Source organism: Neohortaea acidophila, assembly GCF_010093505.1.
Source record: "Neohortaea acidophila strain CBS 113389 unplaced genomic scaffold BDY17scaffold_1, whole genome shotgun sequence".
Taxonomy (NCBI): Eukaryota; Fungi; Ascomycota; class Dothideomycetes; order Mycosphaerellales; family Teratosphaeriaceae; genus Neohortaea; species Neohortaea acidophila.
This window is the reverse complement of record NW_022985510.1, coordinates 1,917,948-1,945,645: the sequence shown is the minus strand read 5'-3', so window position 1 is coordinate 1,945,645 and position 27,698 is coordinate 1,917,948. Positions and strand designations below refer to the sequence as shown.

Sequence of the window (27,698 nt, the reverse complement as noted above, 5' to 3'; positions counted from 1 at the left end):
TTGGATGTACCTTGGACGGAGATGTTCCCAAGTCGAAGCGAAAGGCTCGCTTGCTGCGGCGTTGCTATGGCCACCTCCCTCTCCCAAATATAGTTCGCGTATCTGGATTTTAGCCGCAACCACCACCACCTCTGTTTGGTCGTCGCAGACCACGACGCCAGTAATTTGCACCGCCCTCGACACAGATACCACACAGAACCGGCACAAGCGCCACCGACCGAGTCTGTCGATTCAAGCCTGCCCGCAACGGCAAGAAAGAGCGGACAAGGTGTTCGCGGAGCTGTATTGGGGACCAACATCGAGCGCAACTTCATCATTTCAATCGCACACAGTGGTCGCCATGCGGCTATCCTCCCTCCTCCCTCCAATCCTTCTCTTCGCCGCCACGACAACAGCCTGGCCGGCCGAATGGGATCCGTTAGGCCTCGCAAGACGCGATACCGCACCCAAAGTCAACGAACGAGCCGGGAAGCAGTCTCATACACAAGCACAATCCATTGCAGCGGTACAAGACAATGGCAACAGCGGCAGTGGTAGCCCCAGCGCAGCTAAGAGCACGCAGCATGCATCACAGACGGAGCAAGACACGACCATCACACAACCCGCTTCAAACTCACCCACTGCCTCAAACGCACCATCCGCCTCGAACCGGAGACCACCCACCACTTCCAAATACGAAACGACCAAGACCTTCAACGACGTCCTACCTCCCGGAGGCGTGTCGATGATCACTCCGGCCGCCATCCTCGGCCAGCAGTACTACAAGATCGGCAACGAGAACGTCACCGAGTTTGTCACGTTTGCATGGAACTACACCTCCCTCTCCGTCACGCCCAGTGCCGTCGATGTGCTGGCATCCTGCGCCCTCAACGACGTCACATACACCATCGCCCTGAACCAGTCCATCACGGGCCCCATGCAGACGGTCCTCTGGGACACGGGAGAATTCGACCGGACGGCCTCGATTTCCTTGGCTGTCGCGACATACACGCTCATCGTGTACGATTCGGACAGCTCACCTGAAGCTGTTGCTCGCGCGGGGTATCTGGGAACGTACAACCAGTTTGCTTTTGGGCTGTATACGCCCAAGGCGCCGCCGCCGTTGCAGGGTATCGTGTGCGCCACTTGCGGTGCTGCCAGTGCTTTGGAGAGACATACCGTCATGTTCTTGCTGGGATTGGCGGGGGTGACGGTGCTGAGCTTTGGATGGTTTACTGGAGTTGCTGGGCTTTGGTGAGGGGGAGGCATTGACGAGTTTTGGATTGGTTTCGCACAGCGTTGGCGGCATGGGTGGGTTCATCGGTGCTATTCTTTGAGGCGTAAGGGTGTTGGATCTTGGATGGCAATCGTCGAGGGACAGCAGACGAGCATGCTTTCTGTACATTTGTACATTCGGTACGACTATCATGACATATTTCACATCGACGCACGTCCATAAGTATACACATTCCAATCCCGAAGTCGGACTGATAGATGGTGCTATGAATCACGTGACCATGGAGCTTATGTAATACATCGCGGGGGCTTGCTGTCCGCGTCTTACCAATTCGTCTGGGATCTTTGGTCCATCACTTCTAAGAACACCTACATCAAACTCGATGGCAACGAAAGCTGGCGTAGGAGCTTGCGCTCGATATGTGTCCTCGCGCGCGGCGATAGCCTCTCGGCGGCCGTGTCCTACCGCCGCAGCATCGACTCGACTCCTTCACACGCCCGCAACGCCACTCTACCTAGACTTCCTTGCCCCGTCATGGCAGACGCCTACGACATCGAAACATGGCGGTTACACTCCAGCGCCACATCGCATCCAAAGCAGGCCACTCTCATCGACGAGTCGAAGGGCGGCCACAGCCATTACGAACCCGCGCAAAGATTCGTCGGGCAATGAAATGAGCATCACCATCACCCCGCGCGCCGCGCACCGTCTCCAAACCATCTCCGAAACCGACCAGAACCCCAACCTCGCCCTTCGAGTCAGCGTGGAATCCGGTGGATGTCACGGATTCCAGTACCTCATGAGTCTGGTGAGCACGGCGGACATCGACGCGGAAGAGGACACGGTGTTTGAGAATGAGGAGGTGGCGAGGAAGACGGGCGGGGAGTACAAGGCGAAGGTGGTGATGGACGAGCCGAGCCTGGAGCTGTTGACGGGGAGCAACATTGATTACACGATGGAGTTGATTGGGAGCCAGTTCAAAGTGACGGGTATACCGGGGGCGACGAGTAGCTGTGGCTGTGGCACGAGCTTTGATATTGCCACGTGAAGGTAGCCTTGGAGTACGCACAAATTGGCGGAGAAGTGTCACAAACCCCGGGGCACCCGCCGAATGGGGGTCGAGAAGATGGTGGGTGCGGATAGAATCTTCTGTCCTTCAACCCCATCCAAGTGCTAGCAGACGACTCAAGGCCGAAATGGGAAGCGCTGATTGGCTCGAGCCTCCGGTGCACACGTGTGGGGAGACCCTGGCCATCGCTGGTGGGGCCAACAGAATCATCTGGTGGGGCAGTGACGGCAGCGCAGCTCGACGGGGAAGGAGCGATTGACTTGGTGCAGCAAACGAGAAAATTGTTAATCCAAAACACCTTCACTGCCATTGACTGCCTCCCTTCTACACTCCACTCCCTCTCCTTACGAACTCTTCTTGCATACTACTCCCACTTGACTCACACCATGGGAAGCACCAGCGTCAGAACCGTAGAGGTCAAGCCTTTTGGCGATCAGAAACCCGGAACGTAAGTACACCTCCGCGACCACCACCACCACCACCACCACCTCACCTGCAGCACAGCTCACTAACTCCTCCTCCCACAGATCTGGCCTCCGCAAAAAGGTCAAGGTGTTCCAGCAAGCCAACTACTCCGAGAACTTCGTCGCCTCCATCCTCCTCTCCATCCCCGAAGGCGCCCAGGGTGCCGAGCTGGTCATTGGCGGTGATGGCCGATACTGGAACCCCGAGGTCACCCAGTTGATTGCCAAAATCGGTGCGGCATACGGCGTCAAGAAGCTGCTCATCGGCCAGCACGGCATCCTCTCCACCCCCGCCGCGAGCCACCTCATCCGCATCCGCAAAGCCACCGGTGGCATCCTGCTCACTGCCAGCCATAACCCGGGCGGCCCAACCGAAGATTTCGGAATCAAGTACAACCTCGCCAATGGCGCACCAGCACCCGAGAGCGTGACGAACAAGATCTACGATGCCTCCAAATCCCTCACCTCCTACAAAATCATGGACCTCCCCGACATCGACCTCTCCAAGATCGGCTCCCGCACCGTCGGACCACTCGAGGTGGAGGTGGTGGACAGCACCAAGGACTACACCGAAATGCTCAAGTCCATCTTCGATTTCGACCTCATCCGATCCTTCCTGCAACAACACCAGGACTTCAAGGTCCTCTTTGACGCACTGAGTGGTGTCACCGGCCCCTACGGTGTCGAGGTCTTTGAGAAAGAGCTTGGCCTGAAATCTAGCACGCAGAACTGCGTTCCCAAGCCTGACTTTGGCGGCCACCACCCCGACCCCAACCTCGTCTACGCACACTCGCTCGTCGAGGCCGTCGACAAGAACGGCATTCATTTCGGTGCTGCCTCAGACGGTGACGGTGACCGCAACATGATCTACGGCGCCAACTCCTTCGTCTCCCCCGGCGACTCCCTCGCAATCATCGCCCACTACGCCGACCTCATCCCCTACTTCAAGAAGCAGGGCGTCTACGGCCTGGCCCGCTCCATGCCCACCTCCGGCGCCATCGACCTTGTGGCCAAGAAGAAGGGTCTCCAGTGCTACGAGGTCCCCACCGGCTGGAAGTTCTTCTGCGGCCTCTTTGACAGCGATAAGATGAACATTTGCGGCGAGGAATCCTTCGGCACCGGCTCCAACCACATCCGCGAGAAGGACGGCCTCTGGGCCATCGTGGCGTGGCTCAACATCATCGCCGGCGTCGGCCAGGCCTCTGGCAGCACCCCGAGCATCAAGAGCATCCAGCACGACTTCTGGAAGATTTACGGCCGCACCTTCTTCACCCGCTACGACTACGAGGGATGCGAGACCGACGGCGCGAACAAGGTGACGGCGCACATGAAAGAACTCATCACCACCAAGAAGGACTCCTTCGTTGGATCCACCATCTCTGGCCGCAAAGTCCTCGAGGCCGACGACTTCTCCTACACCGACCTTGACGGCAGCGTGAGCAAGAACCAGGGCATCTACGTCAAATTCGACGATGGCAGCCGAATCGTCGTCCGTCTGTCCGGTACCGGCAGCTCAGGCGCGACCATCCGGCTGTACGTCGAGCGACACGAGACAGACGAGAGCAAGTACGGTCTCGATGCGCAGGAGTACTTGAAGGATAACGTGAAGCTGGCGGTGGAGCTTTTGAAGTTGCAAGAATTCGTCGGACGGACTGAGCCGGATGTCAAGACCTAGACGGCCATTTTGATCACGCAGCGATGAGATGTCGCGAGAGTAGACTACTAGATTCGTATCGAATGATGACATTTCAAACATTAATTCCCAATTGTAAGAAGTTCACCAAAATTAAGATGATGAGACTCTCATCTTTCTCATTAGATCTGCGTGCTAGTAGTCATGATATTCATAGATACATCTACCCCTTCCAAATGTCCCTCAAGTCTTCTACTTCCCCGACTTCGAAGGACTCTCGAGCGAAAACTCCCCCTGCCACAACGACTCCCACGCCTGCCCCTGCGGCTTCGGCTGCGTCCGCACCGGCGACTTCGCGGGCGAAGCCTTTGCAGGCGTCTTGCTCGGCTCCAAATGCTGCTGCAACGAACGAATGGACTTGGACGGCGACTTGGAGCGTTGTTGCGCCCGCGTTGCAGTGGTGGACGTTGCCGTACGCGAGTCGGTGCTTCGTGCTCGGGATGGCGGAGGCGAGGCAGTGGTGGGAGGAGGCATCTGTGAATCTCTCATTAATCACAGGCTCAAGGGTCAGGGCCCGAGGAGCAGGTCATGACGGCGCACCTGTTGGTTTATTGACTGGGCGTCTGCTTCGGTGGAAGTGATGCCCAGTCCGCTGCTGCCAGTGGCAAGGGGCAACGGCTTGAGTGCAGACTGGGAGCCGACAGCAACAGCGCCCGCGTTCGCCGTGGCTCCCGTCACCGGCGCCATGATCCCTGCTACACCCTTCTTCGTGGAGGCAGAACTACTGCGCCGGCTGTCAAGGGTCTTGTTAAGGCGCTCGCTCGCGTTGTCGTTGCTGTTCCGCTGCACGCGAATGGCTTTGGCATCGACCGCCGCGGCGGCGACTGTGCTTCTCCCCAGTCCGGGGGTGCTGGGTGCACCGCTTGCACCTCTTTCTTCTGTTGCGTGGATGAGCCACCACGTCAAGCCGTCCGAGAGGTCAAAGGGGTTGTCATCGTCCATGGATGATGGCGCACCCTCGGCCGTCTCATCTGCACTTCCTCGATCGGGCGGCTGAGGCATCGTTTTGCTTAGATCAACGACTTTCTGCTCGATCTTGTTGATGCGCGCGACGATAAAATCTCGATTGGCCAGACGCATGCCCTCCTTTTCCGCGAGAAAGTAGTGCGGACATCCGATATTGAAAGCCGCCCATGCCCCCTTCGCTTGGCCGCGCGTCGGCAAGAAGAGGGCCAAATCACCTTCCTTGAAGTCCTTGACGGCGATTTTGGCGTGCGCTTCACTCTTCAACTTAATCGAACGGTCTTTGTATGCGTCCGCTCGCTTGCCCGACTCCTTGGCTTCTTTGTTGTACTTCCGTGCCGTGTACTCAAAGTCCCGCACCCGCTTGACCACCGCTTCGATGCACGTATCGACGTTGAAGCGCGAGATTTGTTGCGAGAAGGCTTCGAATTGCGCATTTTCTTCTTCCATCGACGCGGCGTTTGACCATCGCAGAGATGAGAGGTCCGAAGGCTCCTCGATAGCAGACGACTTGCGTGATAGCGGGGGTGAAGCCAACGACACCGTCCGATTCAGTTGTCCTTGCGTGTCGATCATGGTCGTACTTGATGATAGCTTAGAGGCCCGCTCGATGGTCATGGTCTGATCCTGGTAATTTACCACCAGTCCCAAGCGCTCCAGTAACCTTCCCAGCCGTGAGTTCTGCGCAAACAAGCGATGAGAGAGGTCCTTTGCATGCTCTGCTCTTCTCCCCAGCCACTCGGAAGACGCTGTTTGGTCCTGCTGAAGAGCATCGTGCTTTTTCTGCAATCGCATCAGCTCCACATCGAGACTGTTAATATGCGAACGGGCTTCCGCCAGATCAGCCGAGAGTTTGCCAGCTCGAGCCTCTTCCTCGGCCGCACGTTGTCGCAGCACTTCAGATCCAGTCTCTCCATCTGCGAATTTGTTTCGCAGAAGGCGAAGCTGTTCTTGCTCCTCCCTCAGCTGTTGCTCCAGGGAAGACGTCTTGGCTTCCTCGCTGTCTAGACGCTCATGTCCCCGGCGCGTGTCGGCTTCGGCATCGGCCTGCTTCTGCACTGCGGCCGTCAACTCGTTCTTCTGCCTTTCATTGCTCGTCCACAGAGACTGGTTCTCCGACTTGGCGAGGGCGATAGCCTCCTCTAGGTCTTTGGCATGGGACACAGAGCGGCGAGACAGCTCCTCCAGCGCCGTACAAATCGCTGATATTCCCTCGGGGATCTCTGTGCCCGGCGAGAGACTTGAATGAACGGTTCCAAGCAGCTGCATACGTCCGGCTTCAACCTCTTGGTCTTGCTCTTTGTCCATGCGCATCTTTTGTAATTGTATTTCAGCCTCGTGTCTGGCAGTTTCGGCGGCGTCCAGTCTGCGCTCCGCGGAGGTCCTCGTGTGCAGCTCTCCTGCTGTACGCGCGGCGTGATCCGCGGCCTCTTGCTTCAAGCGAGCGACCTCCTGCTCGTACAGGCTGAGCCTTGCATCCGTTCCGGTCCTCTCGTCGTCTCTCGATCCCACGAGTCGCTCAATCTCCTCTTTCGCTTCTGCCAGCTCCCTCTCCAAGGTCCGTCGCTCGGCGGCAAACTCTTTTTGCTGTGTCGCCATGTTGTCCATCAGGTCGCGTTTGGTTAACGTGGCTTCTTCCACTTGCTTTTGAAATTCCGCATCCGAGTTTTTGCGGCTTGTCACTTCGTTTCGAGCAGCCTCAAGTTCAGCTTCCAGATCTACGACCCGCCGAGCGAGTCGCTCTTCCTCCATCAGTTGCATGGACTGTTTCCTTTGCTGACCGTGGGGCATCGACTCGTCGGAAGGCTGCTGATTGATGCCGACCGGAGACGGCAGATTGCGCTCGAAGCTAGAGCCGCTATGAGGTGTGAACATGTCTCCAGTGTTTGCTCGGCCAATAGTGGATGATCTGTGCAGCAGGTCTTCCAACTTCCGAACTCGGCTCTTCTGCCCTTTGAGGTCTTCCTCGAGGCGTAAATTGATCTCACGCAAGGTCTTGTGCTGCTCGTCGCCCCTCAGCAAAAGAGAGGTGTCGCCAAATGCGGCCTCATGCATACTGCCATTCTTGAATGCCTTTGCGTGCTTGATTTGCTTCCTCGTCGGCTTATCAAGGTCTTTGATGGCCTGATCCATCTCGTCTGTGAGTGCACATGGGCCATAGGCCTCTTGCAGCACCTTGAGATGCTCGTGCAATTCGTCACGTGTGACCATTGGCCAGCTGCCCCCTTCGTTTTGCAGGCTGAGTTCAATGCCCAAGACGCTGCTTCGCAAAGCGTCGGATTTCGCGACATCCTCGACCGTGCGAACCCACTTCTTCCGTCGCTTGTCCTCTTCGTCTTGGTAGGTTGCAACTTCTTCCTGCAGGGTGCCTGCGTCACGCTTCATCTTCGCGACCCACTCTCGCCGTCTGAGGGATTCGATGAGGAGCGCGCCATAGACGGAAGGGAGCCGGGAGACGATGCGCAGGGTGGAAAAAGCGTGCTGTCCGTCTGGAGGTGTTTCCAGGTTTTTAGTGTTTTGGAACAACTCCGCAAGATCGGATTCGATGCTGGCCAAATGGCGCATGTGCTCCATGGCGGTGTCCGCAGCGCCGTTCCGCTGTTGTTGCGCCCTTCGCACGGCCTCGTTCATCTCGACACAATATTGACTCAGGTTGGGCAGGTAGTTTCTGGTGTGCAGCAAAGCCATCTTCGAGACCTGCGTGACGGACTGCGAAGTGTTGGGAAGTGATTGGACGTGCTCGAGGTCCGCTGTCATTTTCTTCACCACGATCTCGATCTCCTCCAGCAACTGCGCAGGCTCCGAGGTATTGCTGGCTACGGAGTTGGCACTGATCTGGTCAACAGCCCGGAGCAGCTCGTCCCTCTCTTTGACGACATTGTCCAGGTCGGCTCGGATCTTGCCGACTTTGTCCTCGAAATCTGCGACCAGTGTGCCGGCAGTGTCGGCAGCGTTCTTGATGCTTGCAGCGTCCACGAATGCCTGTAGAGTCACCGCATCGCGTTGCTGTGGGGAGACCTTCGAATTGACCAGCAGTGGCTGGATGAACTTCATGAACTCCGCTCTCGCAGGGATACGCTCCAGGCGCTCCAGGTTCTCTTCCCAGTCCCCCGCGTGGATATGCTGTTGCTGCAAGACCTCATGCGCCCAAGACTCGGCCGTGACGAACTTCTGCTCCGCGCTCTTTACATGCTGCTGAAGACTGGCGACAGCCACGCCCAAGCTCCGCTCGATGATCAACTGCTCATCTTGATATTTCTCCGCCTGGCGGGCTCGACCGTCGCATCCGTTCAGCAGGCCACTAGCCCAGGTTTTGCGGAGACGAAAGAGATTCTGCCATGCTTGGAGGTTGGTCTGATTTGATATGGCATCTGGCACGGTGCCAGGGCTGAAATCGCGGGCGTCCGACGCGGCGAGGCTGGAAGTGGAGGGGGAGGTGGGATGCTGATTGTTTAGACGACTTGAGTCGAAGACGAACAGTTCCGTCTCGGTGAGAAGAGTTTGATTGCGGGCTTGCTTGCCGGAGGGAGTGAGAAGAATCTGATGGCGAGGGAGGATGCCATGCTGGCTGACCAGAGCCTTGAGGGCGTCGAGATCGGTGATGAGGCTGGGATCGAGGCTCAGACGGTCTCCTGAGTGTCCGATGAAGACTGTAATCATCGACATCCGCGCGACATGGCCCCCTGCACACGCGGTTGGGGAGAGGAACGCGTGTGTATGGCGTGGCGTCGAGGGTGATGGGCGAGTCAGCGTGACAACATGATAAGCCGCGAGCCTGCCTGGAGCTGTCGACGAGCCTAAGAGCCTAAGTCAATATCAAACTCTAATTTGGCGCTGTGTCATCAATTCCGCCGCGGCCCCGACCGAACCTTAAGCAAGCGCCGCCGTTTCGCATTGCTTAATTGGCCCTTCATTCATTCGTCCATGCGATGCGGTACAGAGACAAGCGTGCACTACGCAAGTGGAAGAACTGTCGTCCTCTGTCTTTGGACGGTTAAAAATATATCCGCCTTCGTCACATGTCATGTATGCATGATCCTATGTCCGCCAGGAGAGATACATACGAGACGTGCTCTGAAGTACGCGGGCCGAGCACCTGATTCGCTACGACCTTCTGGACGCGGCTGTCGACGGCGTAAGGGTTACCGCTACGAAAAGAGCCGCCCAAGGCGTCTATAAAGTGTACTACCAGATACTGCAAACCCCATTTGCGTATCATAGACTGCTTACACATCTCGCAAAGTGTTGTATCATCCACCTGTAGCCAGTGGTGTCTAGACTCCGTCGAGATTTCTTCTAACCGTACTCGCCCACAACATTTCCCATCCTTCTTACAATCTCACATCATCATGGACACGACAAGCAGGGAATACGCAATCCAGCAAGATTCCCAAGACCCTCTGCGCAGATTCCGAGATCAGTTTGTCATCCCCACCAAAGGCGACTTGGCCCGCAAAACCATCAAGCGCAATGCATCAGAAGACGAGCGACCATCCATCTACTTCTGCGGCAACTCCCTAGGCCTGCAGCCCAAACTCACCAGATCTTACTTCGAGCAATACCTCAGCACCTGGGCAAGCAAAGGCGTCTACGGCCATTTCAAGGAAATCGGCGACACCGATCTCGCGGCATGGCTGAATGTCGACGCCGACCTGCAAGCCGACATGGCGAACATTGTCGGCGCGAAGACGAGTGAGGTGACTGTGATGCAGACGCTGACGGCGAATTTGCATTTCATGATGGCCAGCTTCTATCGCCCCACCCAGGAGAGGTGGAAGATCATCCTCGAAGGCCATGCGTTTCCTTCTGATCACGTATGTCTTACCAATCTCATTCGAGAGACGTATGCTGTCAGGTTACTGATGCGAAAACTTCTAGTTTGCCGTGGAATCTCAGATCCAGCTACACAATCTGAGCATCAAAGACTCCATGGTTCTCATCGAGCCCCCATCCAAAGACTCTCCGTTAATACCCACCGAGCACATCCTGTCAATCATCGACCAGCACGCCTCGGAAACCGCTCTGCTGCTCCTCCCAGGCATCCAATACTACTCCGGCCAATTCCTCGACATGCCCAAAATCACCGCTTACGCCCAAAGCAAGGGCATCGTCGTGGGCTGGGATCTTGCTCACGCTGCAGGCAATGTTCCCACGCGACTCCACGACTGGAATGTCGATTTCGCCGTCTGGTGCACCTACAAATATCTGAACTGCGGCCCAGGCTCCATCGGTGGGTGCTTTGTACACGAGAAGCATTGCCAAGTGACGGAGTTGAATGGGGCGGGTGCTGGAAGCCATTCGAAGTTGGGCTACCGGCCACGTCTGGCTGGTTGGTGGGGTTCATCGAAGACCTCGCGCTTCGACATGGACAATGTCTTCGAGCCCATCCCTGGCGCCGCGGGTTTCCAGGTCAGCAATACTTCCGTCGCCGACACTACGGCCGTGCGTGCGAGCTTGGATGTCTACAAGCAAACGTCGATTGTCGAGCTACGGGAGAAGAGTCTCAAATTGACCAAGTATCTGGAGGACATGCTCGATTTGTTGGCTGTGGAGCAGGAGAAGACCATCGGACGCTGCTTTAGCATCATCACCCCACGTAACCCGGCAGAGCGCGGCGCGCAACTGAGTGTCCTGCTCAAGCATGGCTTTCTAGATTCGGTGATGGAGAGTCTCGAGGAGGCAGGCGTTGTACTGGATGAGCGACGGCCAGACGTCATTCGAGTGGCGCCAGCCCCGCTGTACAACTCGTGGACGGATGTTTTCGATTTCATCGAGATCCTCCGACAGGCGTGCAGCAAGGCTGTCAAGACTGCACCAGGAACGTCGCATAGCGTCATGGTGGACGGTGGTAAAGATTCGAAAGGCTGGAGCGAGATCAAGTAAATGGTTGGTGAGACATAACCGCCAATGGAGCATAGCATTCTCAAGGAGGCCAGGTTCTTCCTTCATCGGACATTGTTCGAATGGTATCTGCAGTCGGGTCTGTGTGCCGTGTTGCTCCATTGCTGAATTCCATCCCAAGAGGCGAGGCACTCCCTGAAGAGACAGACGTCAGTAAGAGGGCGGATGCGTCGCGATCGACAGCGGTGGAATAACACGTACCAACAAAATTCATATCCGCATCGAGTGCAACGCACATGGTCACAGCCTTCATACTTGTCAAGGCGCCATCCACAGCCCCCGGGGCATTGCTTGGAGACCGTTCCTATCATAGCCTCGGTCTTCCTTTCCTCTATAATCTTCCTCGATTCGTCTTGAGCTCGGGTAGAAGTAGAAGCTCGACTTTCGTACTGTCGACAAGTCTCGCCGTCATGCCACGCCATACGATGCTTTGTACATTGCCTATACCCGCAGGCCTCGCAGATCATGAATGGGTTCCCATCGACATTGAGCTGCCCATTTCCACACGTACGTGGGCTCAGGCACCACGCGAATTCAGGCATGCTTGCGAGTGCATTGAGTGTGACGCGCCGCTCGTATGCGGCGAACATCTGCGCGGAAGTAGCAGCCTGAATCTCGCGGTGCTCCATGGTTTGCTGACATTCCGGACATCGCAAACCCGCGCCACTCCTCGCGCCCAGCTCGGCCTCGATCCATGAGTTGAGACATGTGCGACAAGTCGTAGAAGGATGTTGGCATCGTGTGGTGGGAGGCTGGTCGGGGAATTCATGAGGCTGCTTCGTCTCAGCGCAGGCCATGCATTCTCGCGCGCGCTCATCTTCGGCTGGCTGATGCTTGAAGCCGTAGTCTTCGTCAGCCGCTTCGTCTGCTCCTTCACCGATCGCAACCAGCCCGTTCAACGGCTCCAGTGTTGTGCTCAGACACTCCAAGATGTCCGAAGCCCGCTGTCTCCCTTCCTCCTGCAACTCGGCGATTTTCCGTCGTGCATGACGATATCGAGTCGTGTCTCGTCTGACGGAAGTCTGCTTGCTGAATGCGTGCCAATCCACCAACCCCTCTTTCGCCACCCACAATGCATTGATCGCAGCCTCCATTTGTTGTGCTGTACTGCTGAGAGACTCCACAACACGTAAGGCATGTTCTCTGGTAAACTCGTCCGATACAGCGAGCAATTGAGCGATGTCCAGCTGTGCTTCTTCAAACCCTGTCGCGCTGAGATAGGACTGTCTGCTGAGCTCGATGCAAGCAGCCAGCTGATTCTCCGTGCAGCGAAGCAAAGCTTTTGCATCCTTTACGAGTTTAGCTGACCGGGCGGGGGGTCTCACCGGCGCGCGCAGAACTCCATTGTCGTTCGTTCGAGGATCACGGCCTGTTTGACGCTGTAATTGCTTTACGTTAGCTCTCGCAAGGGAAGGGGGAGGTACAATACGTAACAACTTACAACTGCCTGTCGCCGCTGAGTTGCAAGTTGGCGGCCATATTCGCTACGCCCCGTTCGTACGCTCTCAGGCATGCGATACTGGGCCTTTATGTCCTCCCAGCCACTTCCATCTTCTAACACTGGCATGTCCTCCCAGTGTTCCACATCATGGGCTTCAGGCTGGAAAAGCGAAGGCGGCGGCAAGTCCCTTCTTGAAAGCCGAACGGGCGCCGGAGGCCAGTGATCGGATGCGAGAGTAGGATGGGAGTTGTTGTTGAGCACTACCGGATGCCATTCAGAGTGACAGGCTACGGGTTGCAGGATACTGCCGTGGCCACGATCGTTGTCGTCCCAGGGAGGCTCATAGGCGAGACCTGGATGCGCTTGAACTGAACGCGCGACCGGATGTGAATCATTGTAGCTTGCGAAGGACTTGAATATGTTGCGCCGGCCATATTCCGCCCTGCTCGATGCAAGCTGGAGGTAGTAGAGATCATCAGTGTCGAAATTGCTGTCCTCGTCACGCACGCACCTCTGCTCCTTGTCCTTGCGCTTCGAGAATAGCTTCTTGAGCTTCATCTTGCCTTACCATCAAGATGGAGTAGACAAAATGGATGTGAAAGCCGCAAGCTGGATATGAGATGGTCACCGACCTTGGAGCGACGGGGCATGGTGGTTCGCATTTCTGGTAGGGCGGTGTAGAGGGGCTTTCGCCCCATTGCGGCCCCTCCAATCACACCGGTCTTCATAATGCACGACGTGCCTCTGTACCTACCGGGCTTGGTCGAGCGGGCGTGTGACGTGTCAGGCAGGCAATGGAGGTCATGTCTAATGCAGCCCTCATGTGGCTGCATTAAGCGGGGGCCGAAATGCAGGCTGTGCTACGAGTGACCCCTGAGTATTGCAGTATGGAGCTTTGGCTGCTTCGTCAAATGCGTCGTCTTGGAGCAAGTGGAATCATCTCGACATTTCTCCGGTGATGAAGTCGAGAAGGTGAAGGCCCGGAAGAGCTGGGCGAAGTACATGCCTCAGGCATCAAATCAGGCACCAATACTGGTGATGATCCCTTGCGAGACACTGGCCATCTGTCACATCTCCAGAAAACAATCATTGAGAAAGCCACTTCTACCCTCCAGCAGGATTCCACTCCCCTTCGTCTACCGGAGATGGCGCCTTCTGAGTAACGCTAATATGACCGCCTTCTGTTCCGCTCTCAACACCATTTTCACTTCACTCACCCACGCTAACTTCATCCGAGGCCAATCGCCCTTGTTCTCCTTTGTGGAGATCATCCGCGCCGTCCCAAGCTCACGCTTCCACATCTCCTCCATTTCAATCATCAACAACGCTCGTAGAGTGTCCCCCATGGCCCTCGCCGCCATCTTAAGAATCGGGATCATCCCCTTCCAACCCCTTCTGCCCGGCAGCCGATGCCTCCGCCTCGTACTTCTGCAGACGAAGCGCCTTCGCAACCTTGCTCCCCTTGCCCTTGTCGAAGAATTTCAGGAGTAATTTGCTCAAGTCGTCGCTGCTGAGCCCTGCATCGGCGGCTGCAAGACGGGCGACCATCTGGGGATGCGTCTCACGGCCGCCGCGGCGTGGCAGGCCGCGCTCAAAGAGAAGAACTTCCAGCTCGGCCTCCGTGAGGATGCTGCGGGGGTTTGCCAGAGTCTCTTTCGTGACTTTTGCTTTGATCTTCTTGGGGATCGTACCCTCGCCGTCGCTGCCAGAGCCTGGGAATCGGTCTTCATCGCGGTCACTGTGGACGCCGGCCTGCTCGTTCTCAGAGTCCTTATCAGTATCCGTGTCGTTCTCTTCGTCGCTGTCCGCCTCAGGCCCACCGTGCTTGTTGTTGAGATCGGCCCCGTTGTCCGTATACAAGGCGCCATTGCGGAAGCGGCGAAGGCTCTTGCCCATGATGCTGCGGTAGACTCTCTCCTCCAGCTCCCGGATTTTGCGCTTCTCACGGATCTGGCCCACCCACAGGGCAGCAGCTTCTTTCTCAGCAGCCTTCTTCTCCTCCTTCGCACGCTTCCTCTCCTCAACCAAACGACGGTCTTCCGCTCTCTCAGCTTCGCGCTCTCTCTTCACCTCCTCAATCGCCCACAGCTTCTGGTCCTTCAACTCCTGCTCCGCACGCTTCTTGGCTTCTAGAGCTTCCTTCTTACGTTCGCCTTCTCCTCCTGTCTCTGCACGTCTGAGACGAGCCTCAGCGATGCGGGCCTCGCGCAGCACCCTACGGCCCTCTTGATCCGGGTCGAGCTCGATTGGCAGAAGAGCAGTGCCATCGTGAAGCCCCTCCCAGCGCTCTTTGCAAGCCTTTCCCGTGTACTTCTTTTGAGCCATGCCGCGGGCGAGAAGGCTGGAGACTTCCGCCCACTTCTTTTCCATGACCTTCTGTATCTCAAGCTCATACTTCTCTTCGAGCGACTTCACAGTGTCCACCAGAATATCATCCTACGACGACGGTCAGTACAATGTGAAGACATTGGGAGGATATGTGTCATACCTCTCCTTCGTGCCAGTCGGTCAGTTCATCATCAAGCTGCTCATCATTGCGCTTCTCGACCACCTTGCGCAGCTTGAGGTAACGCTTCGCAATCACGCCAGGCTTGTATTGAGGACGGCCCTCCGCTTCGAGCTTCGCGGCGATGAAGTCGTTGGGGTAGCCCTGTTCCTTGAGCTCGATGAGACGCGCATCGTCGCTTCCATAGTCTGCTGTGATCTTCTTCGGAGTCGCGGCTTTGTCCCGCTTGACGTGCGCACCAACGGAAGGGTCACGGGACTGCCCGCGAATACTGTACGCTGGCGACTTGTCATTCTGTTAGAGGTCACGTCATCGCATTAGCGGTGTCCAACGCCGACCCAGCCGGATAAGGAGACTCACCAGACTATCGTCGTCTCCATCGTAGTCCTCGTGCATGGGTGCGAGGCCACGCTGGCCGCGGAGAGCTTGGCGGATGGTTTGCTTTGCTGCAGCGACGTCGACGCCGCCACAGAAGAAGTCATCATCCCCGGCGCCGTTCATCTTGAGAGTTGCCGTGGCTCGATGATGTGGTGGGTGTTGTTGTGAGGCTGTTGAAAGTGCTTGAGATGTGGTGCCGTTGATGGCGGTTCGTGAGTGTGAGAAGGGGGAGATTGTGGACGTGTAGGGGAAAGTTGTTGAAGAGACGCGGGCTACGTTGGGCAGGCAACCTCGTGACACCGCACTGATGTCAGTGCGTCGACCGTGAGTCTAACGTTGGCGCTCCGATTGGTCAATGTGCCATCGTTCCTTCCTATTTGGGAAAGGGCGGGCACGTGTTGCACGTGCATCCAAATTGCTGTGTCTGCCGTGCACACGGAAGGGCTGAGCCATGAAGTCCGGCTGCAGCCATGATTTCTGTGACCGTTTGCGAATGCGATGAGGACATGTCATTGTGCGTTGCACGTGAACGGCCGGGAGATGGTGGCACATCACGAACGTTGGCAGATACTAGAGCGGCAATGTCATCGCTAAGGCTACAAGAAGCAAAGAGTCCTGACTGTGCATATGATATACGTTCCAGAACACTTACGTTACGCCTCCTACCTGTACGAGGTTGTACGTCGCTGGCGGGTAAGGGATGGAGAGACGATTCTTGTCCATTATAGCAAGAGACGCCAGAACGCCCCGGCAGATGTCGTTTTGTGAGACTTTGCGCCTTGCAACGTACTCCTGACATCAGCAGCACTCTTGGCCACGGCATCGATCGAGGGCTGTCGAGCAGCAAAGCAGTAAAATGGATGAAGATGGGATACGAAGGGGAAGATGAGGTCGGGGGTCTGCCAAATTGACGTATTACATAAGCCGATCGCAGGCCGATGGCTTCTTTCCCTGTTTCCGTCACTGGAGCTCTCTCTCCTCCGGTGACGTACGGCTTTCTTGGATCAGGTACGGTACATTTGCACAGCGCTGATACCCAGTCGCGTGGTATTGGAGTACGGTAGGTTTGTTCGACTCTTCCTTTCATCACATTTCCTCGACACAGACAACATGGCTTCGAAATACTTCAGCCTCCCCTCTTTCGCCCGCTCGAAGCAGGACACGGAAGACACCGCGCAACAGCCTAGCTCGGACGAACCGATCCTGAAGGCGGCAGACGAGAAGATACTCGAGGAGCATGTGGCGAATGATGCACCGCCATCCGGGTTGGAAAACGTCACGGCCACCAAGATCACAGACGACGGCGAGGAGAAGCAGACATCGATGCAGGAGCAATTAGACGCCGATCATCCCACAGACCAGGCCGTCATCCCGGAAACCCAACCCGAGACGGATGAATCGACGCAAAACATACCGGAGCAATCCTACGACGAGATCATGAGGCAGAAGGCTGGCGAGCGCGTAAAGGCGCGGCAAGCAAAGAGACGGACTTTGGAACTCCCCAGTCAAGAAGAGGCGGAAGCGGCAACACGAGGAGGTAATGCTCAGCTAGCGGCGACGGAGGACGAGGAGCGGCCGCAAGGCGACAAGCGCACATGGACGACATTCTTGCAATCCATGCTGCCCAACACCAGCTCAATCACCAAGCTTACCGACTCGGACGGCAATGCGCAATCCTTGCAGGCGTGGAAGGAATACGCATCCTCCTACATTCCACCCATCCCTCCCTCCTGGAGACCAAGTAGCAGAGACAAGTCCAAGGACTCACGCCCTGCATCGCCTGTGTACAACGAGGATGGAACCGTGAACCAAGACGCCACGCGCGAGCGTGAACAGCGCGAAGTCTCCGCTCTACTCGACAAACTCTCTTTGTCGGAGATGAACAATCGAGTATTCGCCTTCTCGGGGGAAACGCAGAAGATCTACGAGCGGTTCATTCAGGTGCTCAAAGACACCATGAATGGTGCACCCACGGCCTACGAGGACATGGAGAAGTTGATGCGCGAGGCGGGGCCGAGGCTGGAGCAGCAGTTTAAAGCCATGCCGCCGTTTGTCCAGACGTTGGTGAAGAGTTTGCCGGCCAAGATTGGGGGAACTTTGGGGCCGGACCTTCTGGCGGTGGCCGGCGAGAAGCCTGGCGCAGACCTGAAGGCGCGCATGGAGGCGAGCAGTGCGGGGGTGGATGTGAGTGACAAGGCGGATGGGAAGAAGAAGCAGAAGAAGAAACGACGCATTCCGGGTCTCAAGACCTTATTGAGTAAGGAAGGGGCGGTGGCGAGTATGCTGCGGAACGTGGTCACCTTCCTGCAGACACGATTCCCTTTCTTGGCTTCTACAACGAGTGTGGCGATGAGTTTGGCGGTGTTTAGTGAGTTTCGTCCCACGAGGATGCTGACCGGCATTGCTAACGAATGTGCAGTTCTTATGTTTGTCTTCTGGTATTGTCACAAGCGTGGCAAGGAAGTGCGACTCGCACGGCAAGTAGAAGAAGCTGAGGGAGCGGGGGTGGAGGGTGAAGAGGACTATACGGCGGAGGAAGACGATGGGGAGGAGGAAGAGGAGGATGGGGAGGGTGCAAAGGAGGAAAACGAGCAGTGTCAGGCGATGCTGAAGGATGTCGAGGCCAAAGCGAACGCCCTGAACCAACCAGACCCACGAGAGGTGCCGCTGCCGGATGAGAAGGCGACTTCGTAGAGATACCCATGGCTTGATTAGGAGGTGTGTGTCTTACTAGGACAAATTCTGCTCATCTACTTCCGTCTTGTAGATTATGATCAAGTACTTCCTACGTGGATGAGCAGTGACGTGGTGCAACGTGAGGCGACAGGGGTCCAGGCGAGGCTCTGACGTACATGCTGTCCAGGAAATGTTACCCGAATGCACCACCACCACCTCTACTTCTCACCCTACACATTGACCAACCACCGCTCCGTTCCATCTTCTCGCTCACCACTAAACCTCCTTCTTTCCCCCTCCACCTACTACTTGTAAGCTCGACACTCCTTCGAAGAACGTGCAAGATTGCTTCCCTCACTGACCATCCATCGCCCAAGTTCATTCCCCCGCACGCGTCGCAACATCGTCTCCACCGAGCATGGCAGGCGGCGACCACGAAGGGGAGGGCGCGGCGGTGCCGGCAGCGAGCAAGGGATCATGGGCATCGTTCTTGAAGGTACGAGAGCACTCTGCTGCCACTGCTCCCAGCAATTCCCCCACCACCACCACCACCACCACCACCACCCCCAACATCTCCTCCATTTCCCCACCAGACTCCATCCGCCCCGCCTCTCACCGAAAACAAATACTCAAAGTTCTGCAGCAACTCGCCTCCTTCGATGGCGATCTGTCGCGCCTCACCGCCCCGGCCTTTATCCTGTCCAACACCTCCCTCACCGAGTTCTCCGCCTACTGGGCCGAAATGCCGCGCCTACTCACCGCGCCGGCGAAGGAGAAGGATGCGGAGAAGCGCATGGTGCTGGTGCTGAAGTGGTTCTTGAGCACACTCAAGCAGCAGTACGCCAGTCGGAACGAGCGTCTTGGGTCCGTGAACATGCCTTGTCCGTTGCTCATACACACACGCTGACTGCTGCTTTTGCAGATCCGAGAAAAAGCCGCTCAATCCCTTCCTGGGCGAGCTGCACCTGGGACAATGGGAGGACAAAGAGGGAACCACGCACCTGGTCAGCGAGCAAGTCTCCCACCACCCTCCCGTAACCGCATACGCCATCTGGAACGACGAGAAAGGCGTGCAGCTCGAAGGCTACAACGCGCAGAAAGCCAGTTTCGGCCGCACCATCAACATCCGCCAGGTCGGCCACGCCCTGCTCCACCTCAAGGAATTCGACGAACACTACCTCATCACCCTCCCAGCCCTCTACACCGTCGGCCTGATCACCGGCTCGCCGTATATGGAGTTGAGCAATTCCAGCTACATCGTCTCCTCGTCAGGCTACACCGCGCGCATCGACTACTCCGGAAAGGGCTACTTCTCCGGCACGCGCAACAGCTTCACCGCCTCCATCTACCCCTCCACCGGCGGCAGCAAGACCAGCCCCCTCTACACCGCCGAAGGCGTCTGGACCAATTCCTTCACCATCAAAGACGCCAACAAAAAGACCATCGACACCTACGACGCCAAGGCCGAGCCCAAAACCCCGTTGAAAGTCGCGCCAGTCGCCGAGCAAGATCCGCTGGAATCGCGTCGCGCGTGGGCCAAAGTCGCCGCCGCGATCGAGAAGGGCGACCTCAACACTACTGCAGCGGAGAAGAGCGTGATCGAAGAGCAACAGCGCGCTCTACGGAAGAAGGAAAAGGCAGAAGGCAAAGAGTGGGACGGCAGGTTCTTCTCGCGCACCAACAAGGCGCCCAAGTTGGACGCGCTGATCAAGGAGGTGCCGCACGGCTCGCTCGACAAGGATCAGACGGATGGCATTTGGGAGTTTGACGCGGCCAAGGCGAAGAATGCGAAGAAGCCGTACAGTCGGTTAAGCGCGGAGCTGGAGGAGAAGGGCTGGAGAGGATGGAGTGGTTGATGTGCATTGTTTTGATCCGATACTAGTTGATACCTTATGATGTGATGCGATTGTATGATACCTATGCTGAATCTGAGAAAAACGAGCATTACACGGGCGTATGCTTTTTGCGCCGGTCAAGGCTGTCAATCGAGTTCGAATGTCGGCAAAGCTCGAGAGGTGGACGAAGAAGTAAGGTATTTCCACAATGAGCGAACGTATCGCTCAGTCAAGTCTAGAAGTCCTACTCTACAATATTGTTCAAGGCCGCGTGAAGAAAAACGCCGCTCCAAAATGCAAGGACAGTCGTACTGCAGCCATCGTTCCACTGCTTTTCCGATGCTCCCCCTTCCCGTGCCCGTGAAACCCATAACTCCCATCTCTCCAATCGCCAACTTATCAGCGAACGTCCCGAGAATAAATAAGAAAGTCACTCCCCATCTCAACTCCGCCCCATCCGCTCCTGGCTATGCGCCAGACTGGCCAGCATGCTCTCCACCTGCGGCGCCATCTTCATCCAATTCAGCTGAAACACATCCACGCTGGGGTTCTTGAGCAGCTCCAGCACCATGACGATCAGGCCCCACGGGTGCGGCCGCGGGATCGACAGGCGCTCCCAGATGGCGCGCATGATGCACTGCTGCACCTCCTCCGCGGCGGTGGTGAAGAAGTGCTGCAGCGCGGTGGTGAAGTAGTGCGTGTGTGCGTTGACGTAGCGCACGTTGTTCACCAGCGCGCAGATCAGGCTGTACCGAGCTTCGGGGTTTGTCGAGTACTCGCGTAGGAGCAGTTCGAGGAGACGAGCGGCAGGCGCCGCGGCCGAGAAGGCGGATGAGGGTGCTGTGGTGCGCACGCCGATGTAGAGGACGAGCGCGTTGAGCAAGCGACGTTGCGGCCGGGGGGCGGCGCTGTTGAGGATGGCCAAGATCGCCGGAGCCTCGTCGCTGCTGTTGTCCGCCGACGAGCTGCAAACCCGCTCCAATGGCTCTTTGAGACCCGAGCTTTCAAGGATGTCGTCGAGAGCGGGAGAGATGGGAGGTTGTTGCCGCACTTGGTCCAGCCTGTTGATCTTCAACCCCGCCGTAAAAGGATCGGGTTGATCATTGATCGTCGCCCGAGTCACAGCACTGTTGACAATGTTGAACAGCTGCGTGAACAAGATTGGGATGCTACTGTTGAGCTGTAGCGAATTCTCGATCAAGAAATCGGGGAAGTCGTGATGCAGAACCAGCATGAAGCGAGTGACGCCTCGGTAGAACTCGTGGATCACCGGCGTCTCGACCACCTGTAGCATGTCTTCCAAGTTGACGAACAGGATGTCCATCAACTTGACGAATGCCTGCCATCCTCCATTGTTGCGGCCGTTTCCTGCCAAGAGCGCGGGAACGAACGAACGGTGACTGATCAGCGCGAGCCACGAGTATGCGAAGCCCGGGAAGTGTCGAGGCTGCACGACCTGTAGGGCCAGAGCGAGCACCTGAGACAGCTGCTGCTCGTCCGATGCATCGAAGTGTTCCCGCCGTGCAGAGTGCAGCTCGCACATGAGCGCCGAGAAGAGGCGGAAGTAGACTCGGGCGTTCCATTGCTCACGCTGCTTGTTGTGGTGCTCGCTCATCACGAGAACCACTAAGCGCAAGATGGCATCGAGTGCTTTGGCCGGCCTGGCGCGCGAGTCTCCATTGACAGGCGCGGCATACGCGACGATGTACACCATGAGTTTGGCGAGGGCATCGATCTGGATGTAAGGAGCTGCATGGCTGGCCCACGGCGCATTTGACACGCGTTCAAAGTACGTGCACGACATTTCGATGGTGGACCGCCAGAAGAGGATGGCATCGTCCGCGTCACCGATAATGTGATTCTCGTGCAGTTGCCGCACGAACGCGACATACGCGTGGTCTGGCGTATCCTTGCGCTGCAGACGGACCCACTCTTCGAAGATGTACTCCAGCTGGTCTTGCTTGCCCGTCTGCGGCGGACTGGGCATGCCGTTGGTCTGACGGACCGGCAGCTGCAGCTTCCCGAAGATCTCTCGGCCCAAGTCGAGAGTGGGATCTTCGGCCAGCCACTGTCCTAGCGCTTCGTACGTGAAGACGAAGTCTGCTCGAAGCACCAGCGGGTCCTCACCCAGGAGCAGCTCATCCAGCAGGTCCAGCAGGAAAGGCAGTACGATGCTGCGATGCGCTTTGATCGCCCGAGAGGCCAGCATGTCGATATGCTGTACATCGAAAAGCCTTTCAGCAAGGAGGGCAACCACAACATTGGCGTTGAACATCTTGTCGTCCTCCATGGTGGCGAGTTCGATGGTGAGTTGCCTTCCCGCAATCTCAGAGATCTTGCACAGATTCTTGAGCAATCGCACGAAGACTTCAACCTCCAGGCGCTTCTGCCCACCAGACAAGATGGGATACCAGCACTGTCGACCCGCTGCGATGGCGAGATTGTCTTTTTGTACGCCGACTGCTCCACCGACGAGTGCGACGAGTCGTTCAAAGGTGCTTCTGATAGGCGCATCTTCGCCAATCTCGTCAATACGGTCCTCGGGAGCCTCACGAGCGGCTTGTTGCAAGTCTTGCAGCAGTTCCAGAATACGGTGGCCAACATCAGGCGTATCGGCGTACCCATTCACCTGTCCTTGGGCTCCTGGCATGCCTTGCATCCCTCGCTGCTGCACCGTCTGCCTGGGGAGTGCAGGCTGTTCAGCTGGCGTAGTCAAGGTTGGCAAGTAAGTATCCGAAAGGACATCTGGGAGTTGTCGACTGGCATCTTGACTCTGGTTGCTGACATGTTGCGCCGGGGTGATCTTCGCCTGTCGGCCAAAGTCCTCGTACAGTGCGAGCTGTTGCCGGTTCAACCCATTGAGATCTTGCCTGTACGGCTCGGGAATCAACTGCGCCCATCTACTCACTCGCTCGTGATCACTGAATGGTTCGTTTGGTCGCTCTGCCGCGTGACGCCTTCTTGCCTCAACCGCCGGGACCAGCTGCGCTTCAATCTCGGCCAGGGAATGCTCTTCTGCAGCCCGTTCGATCAGACCGCAGACGGTATCAATGTTGTCATTGACGAACATGATAATCTGTCCTTCAGGCAACTGATCCGGAAGGCTCCTCGAGGCCAGGATCCTGATGTTGTTGGTGATGCTCATTCGTAGAGGCTCTTTACAAGTGACGAGTGCCAAAGCGCCGGATAGGGACTTGACCACATTGTGTGCGGATTGCATCATCTTCTCGATGTCGAGCTCCGTGGCGAAGTCCTTCAAGATCATCTGGGCTGCTGACACAGCGGCGATAGTGACAGACCTCTCAACGACCGGGGTGATGATGTCGCTGACGGCATGCTGTGCAGCAGTGACGAAGATGGTCCTCAGCTGGGGTTGCGTGACTGTACCAGCAGCTTGTGGAATCTGCAAGACATCCTCGAGGCTGGGCAGGCGCTGGACAATCTCCTGGGCCGTGAAGCGCTCGCTCGGCGCCCTCTTTGAAAGGCCCATGATGGCCATGTCACCAAAGCCGTCAGGTCCAGCATCCACAGCGCCGTATGGCTGAAGCATGTTGTTTTCGTGCATCATCGCCGGCCGTGATCGAATAACCTCCAACGGGGGAATGCTCTTCAACTCAAGCCCGAGTTCCCGGTAAAGCACTTCGATCTCAAACTTGAGCATAACCTTGAGCTCGCCGTACTCGTACAGCTCTGAGAGCACTCCCAGAAGCTCGACGAGCCATGGGTTTGGTGGCTTGAAGACTCTCGAGGACTTTGCATGCACCAGAGTCTTGCAGGTGAACGGAATGGCGAGAAGCAAACGTTCCGTAGTATAGCCTTCGATCAAGAGATCCTTGAAAGACACGTTGCGATGTAAAATCGGCTGATCTCTCGCGAGCGTCAGAGAACCGAGCCAATTTGCCAGATTCTTCAGATTGGCCCTTTCCGAAGCGCTGTTCATGGTGAGCTCGGCATTGAGCATCCTCTGGCAGCTGGCATAGGTCTCCCTCAACACCTCCTGCCACAGAGCTCGCTCATTGAAGCTGGCCAGGATCTGCAGGTATATGCCCTGAAAGTTGATCTGCGTCTTGGCGAGCTCCTCCACGAGGTAATGCGCGAACCATTGATGATGCTTGTCCTCTAGTGTGCCTCGCAAATCCTGGAATTTCTCATCGAAGTTGCGCTTGGACACGTTGTTTAGCACGAACATGACCTTGTCGCTGACATCGTCATTCGGATCTTCGTAAATCTCTGGTCTCAGCGGCGGATCGATGTGCACGCTCCAGAAGGGTTGGGCGGTATCGGTGGACTCGAGATCTCCATCAAGGGCTCCATTGGTGATGCCGTTGAACGCAACATCTCCATTGCCATCAGCGGCGCCTTCTCGTTGCAGCTCCCTCAATACTTCTTCCGCTTTGACGAATGCCTGCGTGTCTCGAAGAGTAGGTGTATGCAGAATTCTTTCCGCAAGGTGAGGCCACTCTCTTAATCGATCCAGGATGTGCACCATCGCCTGCAAGCCGAACCGATACATGGCGTCCGTCGTGGCATACTCAGACACTGCTTCGAACACCATGTAGATTGCTGCTTGCTCCGCGACACCAGAAAGGACGTTGAATGCAATCAAGCCACCGAAGAGGACTGCGGTGGTGGCCAAGGCCTCATTCGGATACTCGCCGAAACAGTTGTATTCATCGAACAGCCCTTGAAGCATAGCCGCGAACAGCTCCTGATCGGCCGCATCTTCAGAAACCTTCAGACGCTTGAGTTCGCCAACGAGCTGTTCGGGGTTGGTAGTGCCACCGTACATCTCCTTGTACCGTTCCTCCATCTTCGCACCTGCTTCATCAGGCAGAGCATTACTGTGCGCGCCATTCTCGTCGATGATTGCGTTGCGGCTGTCATCTTCTCCGTAGTTGAACAGGCGAGGGTACGTTTGCAGGCACTGACGGTACACAGGCCCGGTCTCATCGTCTGGCAGAGCATCGCCGAGTAGTAGGAGTAGCAGGTAGACGGTCTTGATTGCCAGTGGGGCAGTCTGAGGGTTTGCGCGCTCGCGCTGCACGATCGTCTCGTCCTCCATCTTGGTCTTCATAAATTCATGAATGACTCTTGCAAACGCTTGGGGGCCAAGATTGCGGATGTGTGGCTGGGCCCACTCTTCGAGGTTGAACTGCCCTTTACCATGCGCGTACGTGGCCAAGTCCACAGCGAAGCTACTTTGGATCGTGACAAGATCAGTGAGCCATCCCTGTTCCTGAGCGTGTTCGTAGATTAAGCCTAGCAACATCGGCTCGAGTTGGTAGAACTCCACGATACGCGTCGCCACCCATACTTTGTCGTGAAGCCAGAGTGCATACATGACGAAATCGTAGTTGTCGTGCTGCTTCAGCAAGAATGGATGGAACAGCTGCTTCAGCGCCTGCTCTTGTAGCGCGGCCCACGGCTTGGCGACCGCGGACGCAGCGCACACGAATATGGTCATGTTCGGGTTGATGATGGAGTCTGGAATGCCAAGCATCTGCGCATGGATATAGGTCTCCTGTGACTGGAAAATCATGGTGAAGAGTGCTTCTGTGGCATCCAGAGAGACCAGAGGATGCTTGACCGCTTGCAGCGCATAATTCTTGACGCTGTCTGATGCGCTCGCGAAGCCTTCGAGGGTGAATGCTTGACGAAGGTTGGGGATTTGCGTCACGTCGAGTTCCCGTGGTGATGTCGTCAAGAATGCGATAAGAAAGCTGAGTTGCGTTTCCGCAAACTGCCAGTGTCCACCCCACAAAGTTTGGATATCGAAGTTGGCGTACTCTCTCGCCAGTGGTAACAGCGCGTTGTAGAGTGCAAGAAACTGCGGTTTCGTGACGCGGAGCTGCTCTTTGTCGAAGGCCTGCACCACGTCCGTCCAGTCGATCTTGGGTGCCGCGCGATGTTGTCGCAGTCCTTCCACAAAGATACCTAGGTCATAGTCGCTGCTTTGTGTAGAAATCGTGAACAGTAGGGCGTTGGCCACCTGCACGTAGGAGATGTCGCGAGGTTCTGCGCCGGAGAGCATATCCTTGCACGCCTCGAGATTTGCTGTGCCGCGTGGGCCAGTCCGTTGCACAAGGCGTGCCAGCCCGCTCTCTTGCGAATCGAGCAGATCGATGAGCAGCATGGCCGACTGTACCGGGGGCGGTATACGAGTGGTCAGTCTGTTATACCGCATCCGTATCGCATAACTGAGACTCTCGCGGTGTTCGTCTCCCCAGTGTCTCGGCGGCTCCACCACCAGGCGCTCTATCAATATTGCCAGCACATTCGGCGCGACGTCGTCTGGGTCCGGGATTGGCGGGGACGAGAGGGCGGAGAGGAAGGGTTGGAAGTTGTTTGTGACGATGGCGTCGGCTAGAAGGGAGGTTAGCGCGCATCCTGCACATTACACGTGATGAACACACCTTTTGAACGTAGATCAGGCTTCGAAGCCGAGCGGATGGGGAGTGCCAGCGCCATTTTGGCGACAGAGTTGAGTCTGAAGTGATCCATAAAGGTGCTGAGGTCGAAGTCGCGTAGTACCTCGTTCTCGTTCGTGTCCAGACTTTGCGCAACGCGCTCTGCTTGCTGTGTGTCCCTCGATATCTTGGCCATCTCTTCCGCTAGCAGTTTGTACTGTCCAGCATTATCGCCGGCCGAAGATGCCGGGCGGGCGGAGGTGGAGAAGATGGCCGACGCATTGCTGATGAGCAAGCGGCGGAAGAAGGTTGTGAAGACGTCCATGCCGTTGTCATCGACGAGGCTGCGGATTTTCTCGGCCTGCGCGTCAAAGTTGCTCTCTTTGAGAGTGCTGAGGAGGATGTTCAGCTGGGTGGTGAGTAAGCTGGTGAGCTGACCTGACCCGCTGGTGGAGTGAGGGGTGGAAGAGGAGACGGGTGAGGTGGTGGATGAGAGTGAAGGAGACTGCCGGGCAAAACGTGATCCGGTCGCCGAGCTCGTTACACCCGCTGGAGTGGCCGCAGATGAAACGCTCGCTAGAGTGGAAGACAGCCGCGGACTACCCGTTGACGTGGGCGCTCTTGTGCGACTGCCACTCCCAAACTGCCCAGTCGCGTGACCCGAGGCGGGGGGCGAGGTGAGTGAGGTGTTGGAGGAGGTGGAGGACTGCCTGCTCGCGACCTGGCGAGAGGCACCCAGAGCCGCGGCGTGACTGAAGGTGAGGGTGGTGGGTGAAAGAGCAGCCCGCGAGGGGCTGCCGCTCGCACTCGGCGGCCTTTGGTGCGCGGGGGAGGTGGTGGAGATTGGGGTGAGGCCGCGACGAGAGGAGGCCTGTCGGGCAGTAGAGCCGGCGCTCCACGCCGGATTGTGCGGTCTCGTGCTCCTCGAGGCGGGCGAAGGAGCGGCGCTGGTGGTATTGGTGGGGTTGTCGTGGTGTGAGGAGGGGGGAGTTGGGGTCATCGAGGCGCGCACATTGAGAGCGATGTCTGGTGACGGGTCGGGGGGAGTATGGATGGAGGGGAAGGAGGTGCAGTGATATGGATCGGGGGGTGGGTGTCGAAATGTGTGGTGTATGCAGACCTCGAATTGGTTCACGTTGCGGGAAAGAT

The 27,698-nt window shown here is 56.9% G+C and overlaps 11 protein-coding genes across 11 annotated transcripts; 6 read left to right on the top strand and 5 right to left on the bottom strand.

The window, feature by feature from the left end:
• The first annotated feature begins 10 nt into the window (after window positions 1-10).
• Window positions 11-1,411, top strand: BDY17DRAFT_289883 (uncharacterized protein). The gene has a single exon (XM_033732414.1). It carries the CDS (start codon window positions 341-343, stop codon window positions 1,235-1,237), a length of 897 nt encoding a protein of 298 aa, XP_033594451.1. The 5' UTR covers window positions 11-340; the 3' UTR covers window positions 1,238-1,411.
• A 160-nt stretch (window positions 1,412-1,571) lies between these two features.
• Window positions 1,572-2,564, top strand: BDY17DRAFT_289882 (uncharacterized protein). The gene has a single exon (XM_033732413.1). It carries the CDS (start codon window positions 1,599-1,601, stop codon window positions 2,262-2,264), a length of 666 nt encoding a protein of 221 aa, XP_033594450.1. The 5' UTR covers window positions 1,572-1,598; the 3' UTR covers window positions 2,265-2,564.
• Window positions 2,565-4,503, top strand: BDY17DRAFT_337411 (uncharacterized protein). Its single transcript, XM_033737955.1, has 2 exons — window positions 2,565-2,733; window positions 2,813-4,503. Exons 1-2 carry the CDS (start codon window positions 2,672-2,674, stop codon window positions 4,422-4,424), a joined length of 1,674 nt encoding a protein of 557 aa, XP_033594449.1. The 5' UTR covers window positions 2,565-2,671; the 3' UTR covers window positions 4,425-4,503.
• Window positions 4,484-9,195, bottom strand: BDY17DRAFT_289879 (autophagy-related protein 11-domain-containing protein). Its single transcript, XM_033732412.1, has one exon. The coding sequence runs from the start codon at window positions 9,069-9,071 to the stop codon at window positions 4,950-4,952; it is 4,122 nt and encodes a 1,373-aa protein (XP_033594448.1). The 5' UTR covers window positions 9,072-9,195; the 3' UTR covers window positions 4,484-4,949.
• Window positions 9,196-9,624: 429 nt separating this feature from the next.
• BDY17DRAFT_289878 (kynureninase 1) lies at window positions 9,625-11,542 on the top strand. Its single transcript, XM_033732411.1, has 3 exons — window positions 9,625-10,219; window positions 10,284-11,440; window positions 11,507-11,542. Exons 1-2 carry the CDS (start codon window positions 9,755-9,757, stop codon window positions 11,286-11,288), a joined length of 1,470 nt encoding a protein of 489 aa, XP_033594447.1. The 5' UTR covers window positions 9,625-9,754; the 3' UTR covers window positions 11,289-11,440; window positions 11,507-11,542.
• Window positions 11,169-13,479, bottom strand: BDY17DRAFT_20226 (uncharacterized protein). Its single transcript, XM_033730112.1, has 2 exons — window positions 12,748-13,479; window positions 11,169-12,685 (listed from the first exon to the last, which is right to left on the bottom strand). Exons 1-2 carry the CDS (start codon window positions 13,303-13,305, stop codon window positions 11,351-11,353), a joined length of 1,893 nt encoding a protein of 630 aa, XP_033594446.1. The 5' UTR covers window positions 13,306-13,479; the 3' UTR covers window positions 11,169-11,350.
• A 630-nt stretch (window positions 13,480-14,109) lies between these two features.
• On the bottom strand, window positions 14,110-15,754 carry BDY17DRAFT_320388 (uncharacterized protein; the record flags this gene model as incomplete). The annotated part of the gene is made up of 3 exons (XM_033736440.1): window positions 14,110-15,183; window positions 15,236-15,547; window positions 15,614-15,754. 3 exons carry the CDS (start codon window positions 15,752-15,754, stop codon window positions 14,110-14,112), a joined length of 1,527 nt encoding a protein of 508 aa, XP_033594445.1.
• Window positions 15,755-15,879: 125 nt separating this feature from the next.
• Window positions 15,880-16,492, bottom strand: BDY17DRAFT_20223 (uncharacterized protein). The gene has a single exon (XM_033730111.1). The coding sequence runs from the start codon at window positions 16,452-16,454 to the stop codon at window positions 16,005-16,007; it is 450 nt and encodes a 149-aa protein (XP_033594444.1). The 5' UTR covers window positions 16,455-16,492; the 3' UTR covers window positions 15,880-16,004.
• Window positions 16,493-16,623: 131 nt separating this feature from the next.
• BDY17DRAFT_342564 (uncharacterized protein) lies at window positions 16,624-18,472 on the top strand. Its single transcript, XM_033738019.1, has 2 exons — window positions 16,624-17,999; window positions 18,051-18,472. Exons 1-2 carry the CDS (start codon window positions 16,742-16,744, stop codon window positions 18,323-18,325), a joined length of 1,533 nt encoding a protein of 510 aa, XP_033594443.1. The 5' UTR covers window positions 16,624-16,741; the 3' UTR covers window positions 18,326-18,472.
• Window positions 18,473-18,527: 55 nt separating this feature from the next.
• Window positions 18,528-20,261, top strand: BDY17DRAFT_289872 (uncharacterized protein). Its single transcript, XM_033732410.1, has 4 exons — window positions 18,528-18,618; window positions 18,685-18,803; window positions 18,951-19,171; window positions 19,230-20,261. Exons 2-4 carry the CDS (start codon window positions 18,726-18,728, stop codon window positions 20,161-20,163), a joined length of 1,233 nt encoding a protein of 410 aa, XP_033594442.1. The 5' UTR covers window positions 18,528-18,618; window positions 18,685-18,725; the 3' UTR covers window positions 20,164-20,261.
• A 323-nt stretch (window positions 20,262-20,584) lies between these two features.
• On the bottom strand, window positions 20,585-27,549 carry BDY17DRAFT_243357 (CCR4-Not complex component, Not1-domain-containing protein; the record flags this gene model as incomplete). Its single annotated transcript, XM_033730422.1, has 2 exons — window positions 20,585-26,505; window positions 26,556-27,549. 2 exons carry the CDS (start codon window positions 27,547-27,549, stop codon window positions 20,585-20,587), a joined length of 6,915 nt encoding a protein of 2,304 aa, XP_033594441.1.
• Window positions 27,550-27,698: the final 149 nt, after the last annotated feature.

Coding starts and splice junctions, on each gene's coding strand:
- BDY17DRAFT_289883 (XM_033732414.1), top strand. CDS start 341: ATGCGGCTATCCTCCCTCCTCCCTCCAATCCTTCTCTTCGCCGCCACG.
- BDY17DRAFT_289882 (XM_033732413.1), top strand. CDS start 1,599: ATGGCAACGAAAGCTGGCGTAGGAGCTTGCGCTCGATATGTGTCCTCG.
- BDY17DRAFT_337411 (XM_033737955.1), top strand. CDS start 2,672: ATGGGAAGCACCAGCGTCAGAACCGTAGAGGTCAAGCCTTTTGGCGAT. Junction 2,734..2,812: donor GGCGATCAGAAACCCGGAAC/GTAAGTACACCT, acceptor CTCCTCCCACAG/ATCTGGCCTCCGCAAAAAGG.
- BDY17DRAFT_289879 (XM_033732412.1), bottom strand. CDS start 9,071: ATGTCGATGATTACAGTCTTCATCGGACACTCAGGAGACCGTCTGAGC.
- BDY17DRAFT_289878 (XM_033732411.1), top strand. CDS start 9,755: ATGGACACGACAAGCAGGGAATACGCAATCCAGCAAGATTCCCAAGAC. Junction 10,220..10,283: donor ATGCGTTTCCTTCTGATCAC/GTATGTCTTACC, acceptor GAAAACTTCTAG/TTTGCCGTGGAATCTCAGAT.
- BDY17DRAFT_20226 (XM_033730112.1), bottom strand. CDS start 13,305: ATGAAGCTCAAGAAGCTATTCTCGAAGCGCAAGGACAAGGAGCAGAGG. Junction 12,686..12,747: donor CTCAGCGGCGACAGGCAGTT/GTAAGTTGTTAC, acceptor AAGCAATTACAG/CGTCAAACAGGCCGTGATCC.
- BDY17DRAFT_20223 (XM_033730111.1), bottom strand. CDS start 16,454: ATGCCGTGGCCAAGAGTGCTGCTGATGTCAGGAGTACGTTGCAAGGCG.
- BDY17DRAFT_342564 (XM_033738019.1), top strand. CDS start 16,742: ATGGCTTCGAAATACTTCAGCCTCCCCTCTTTCGCCCGCTCGAAGCAG. Junction 18,000..18,050: donor GATGAGTTTGGCGGTGTTTA/GTGAGTTTCGTC, acceptor ACGAATGTGCAG/TTCTTATGTTTGTCTTCTGG.
- BDY17DRAFT_289872 (XM_033732410.1), top strand. CDS start 18,726: ATGGCAGGCGGCGACCACGAAGGGGAGGGCGCGGCGGTGCCGGCAGCG. Junction 18,804..18,950: donor CATGGGCATCGTTCTTGAAG/GTACGAGAGCAC, acceptor AAAGTTCTGCAG/CAACTCGCCTCCTTCGATGG. Junction 19,172..19,229: donor AGTCGGAACGAGCGTCTTGG/GTCCGTGAACAT, acceptor CTGCTTTTGCAG/ATCCGAGAAAAAGCCGCTCA.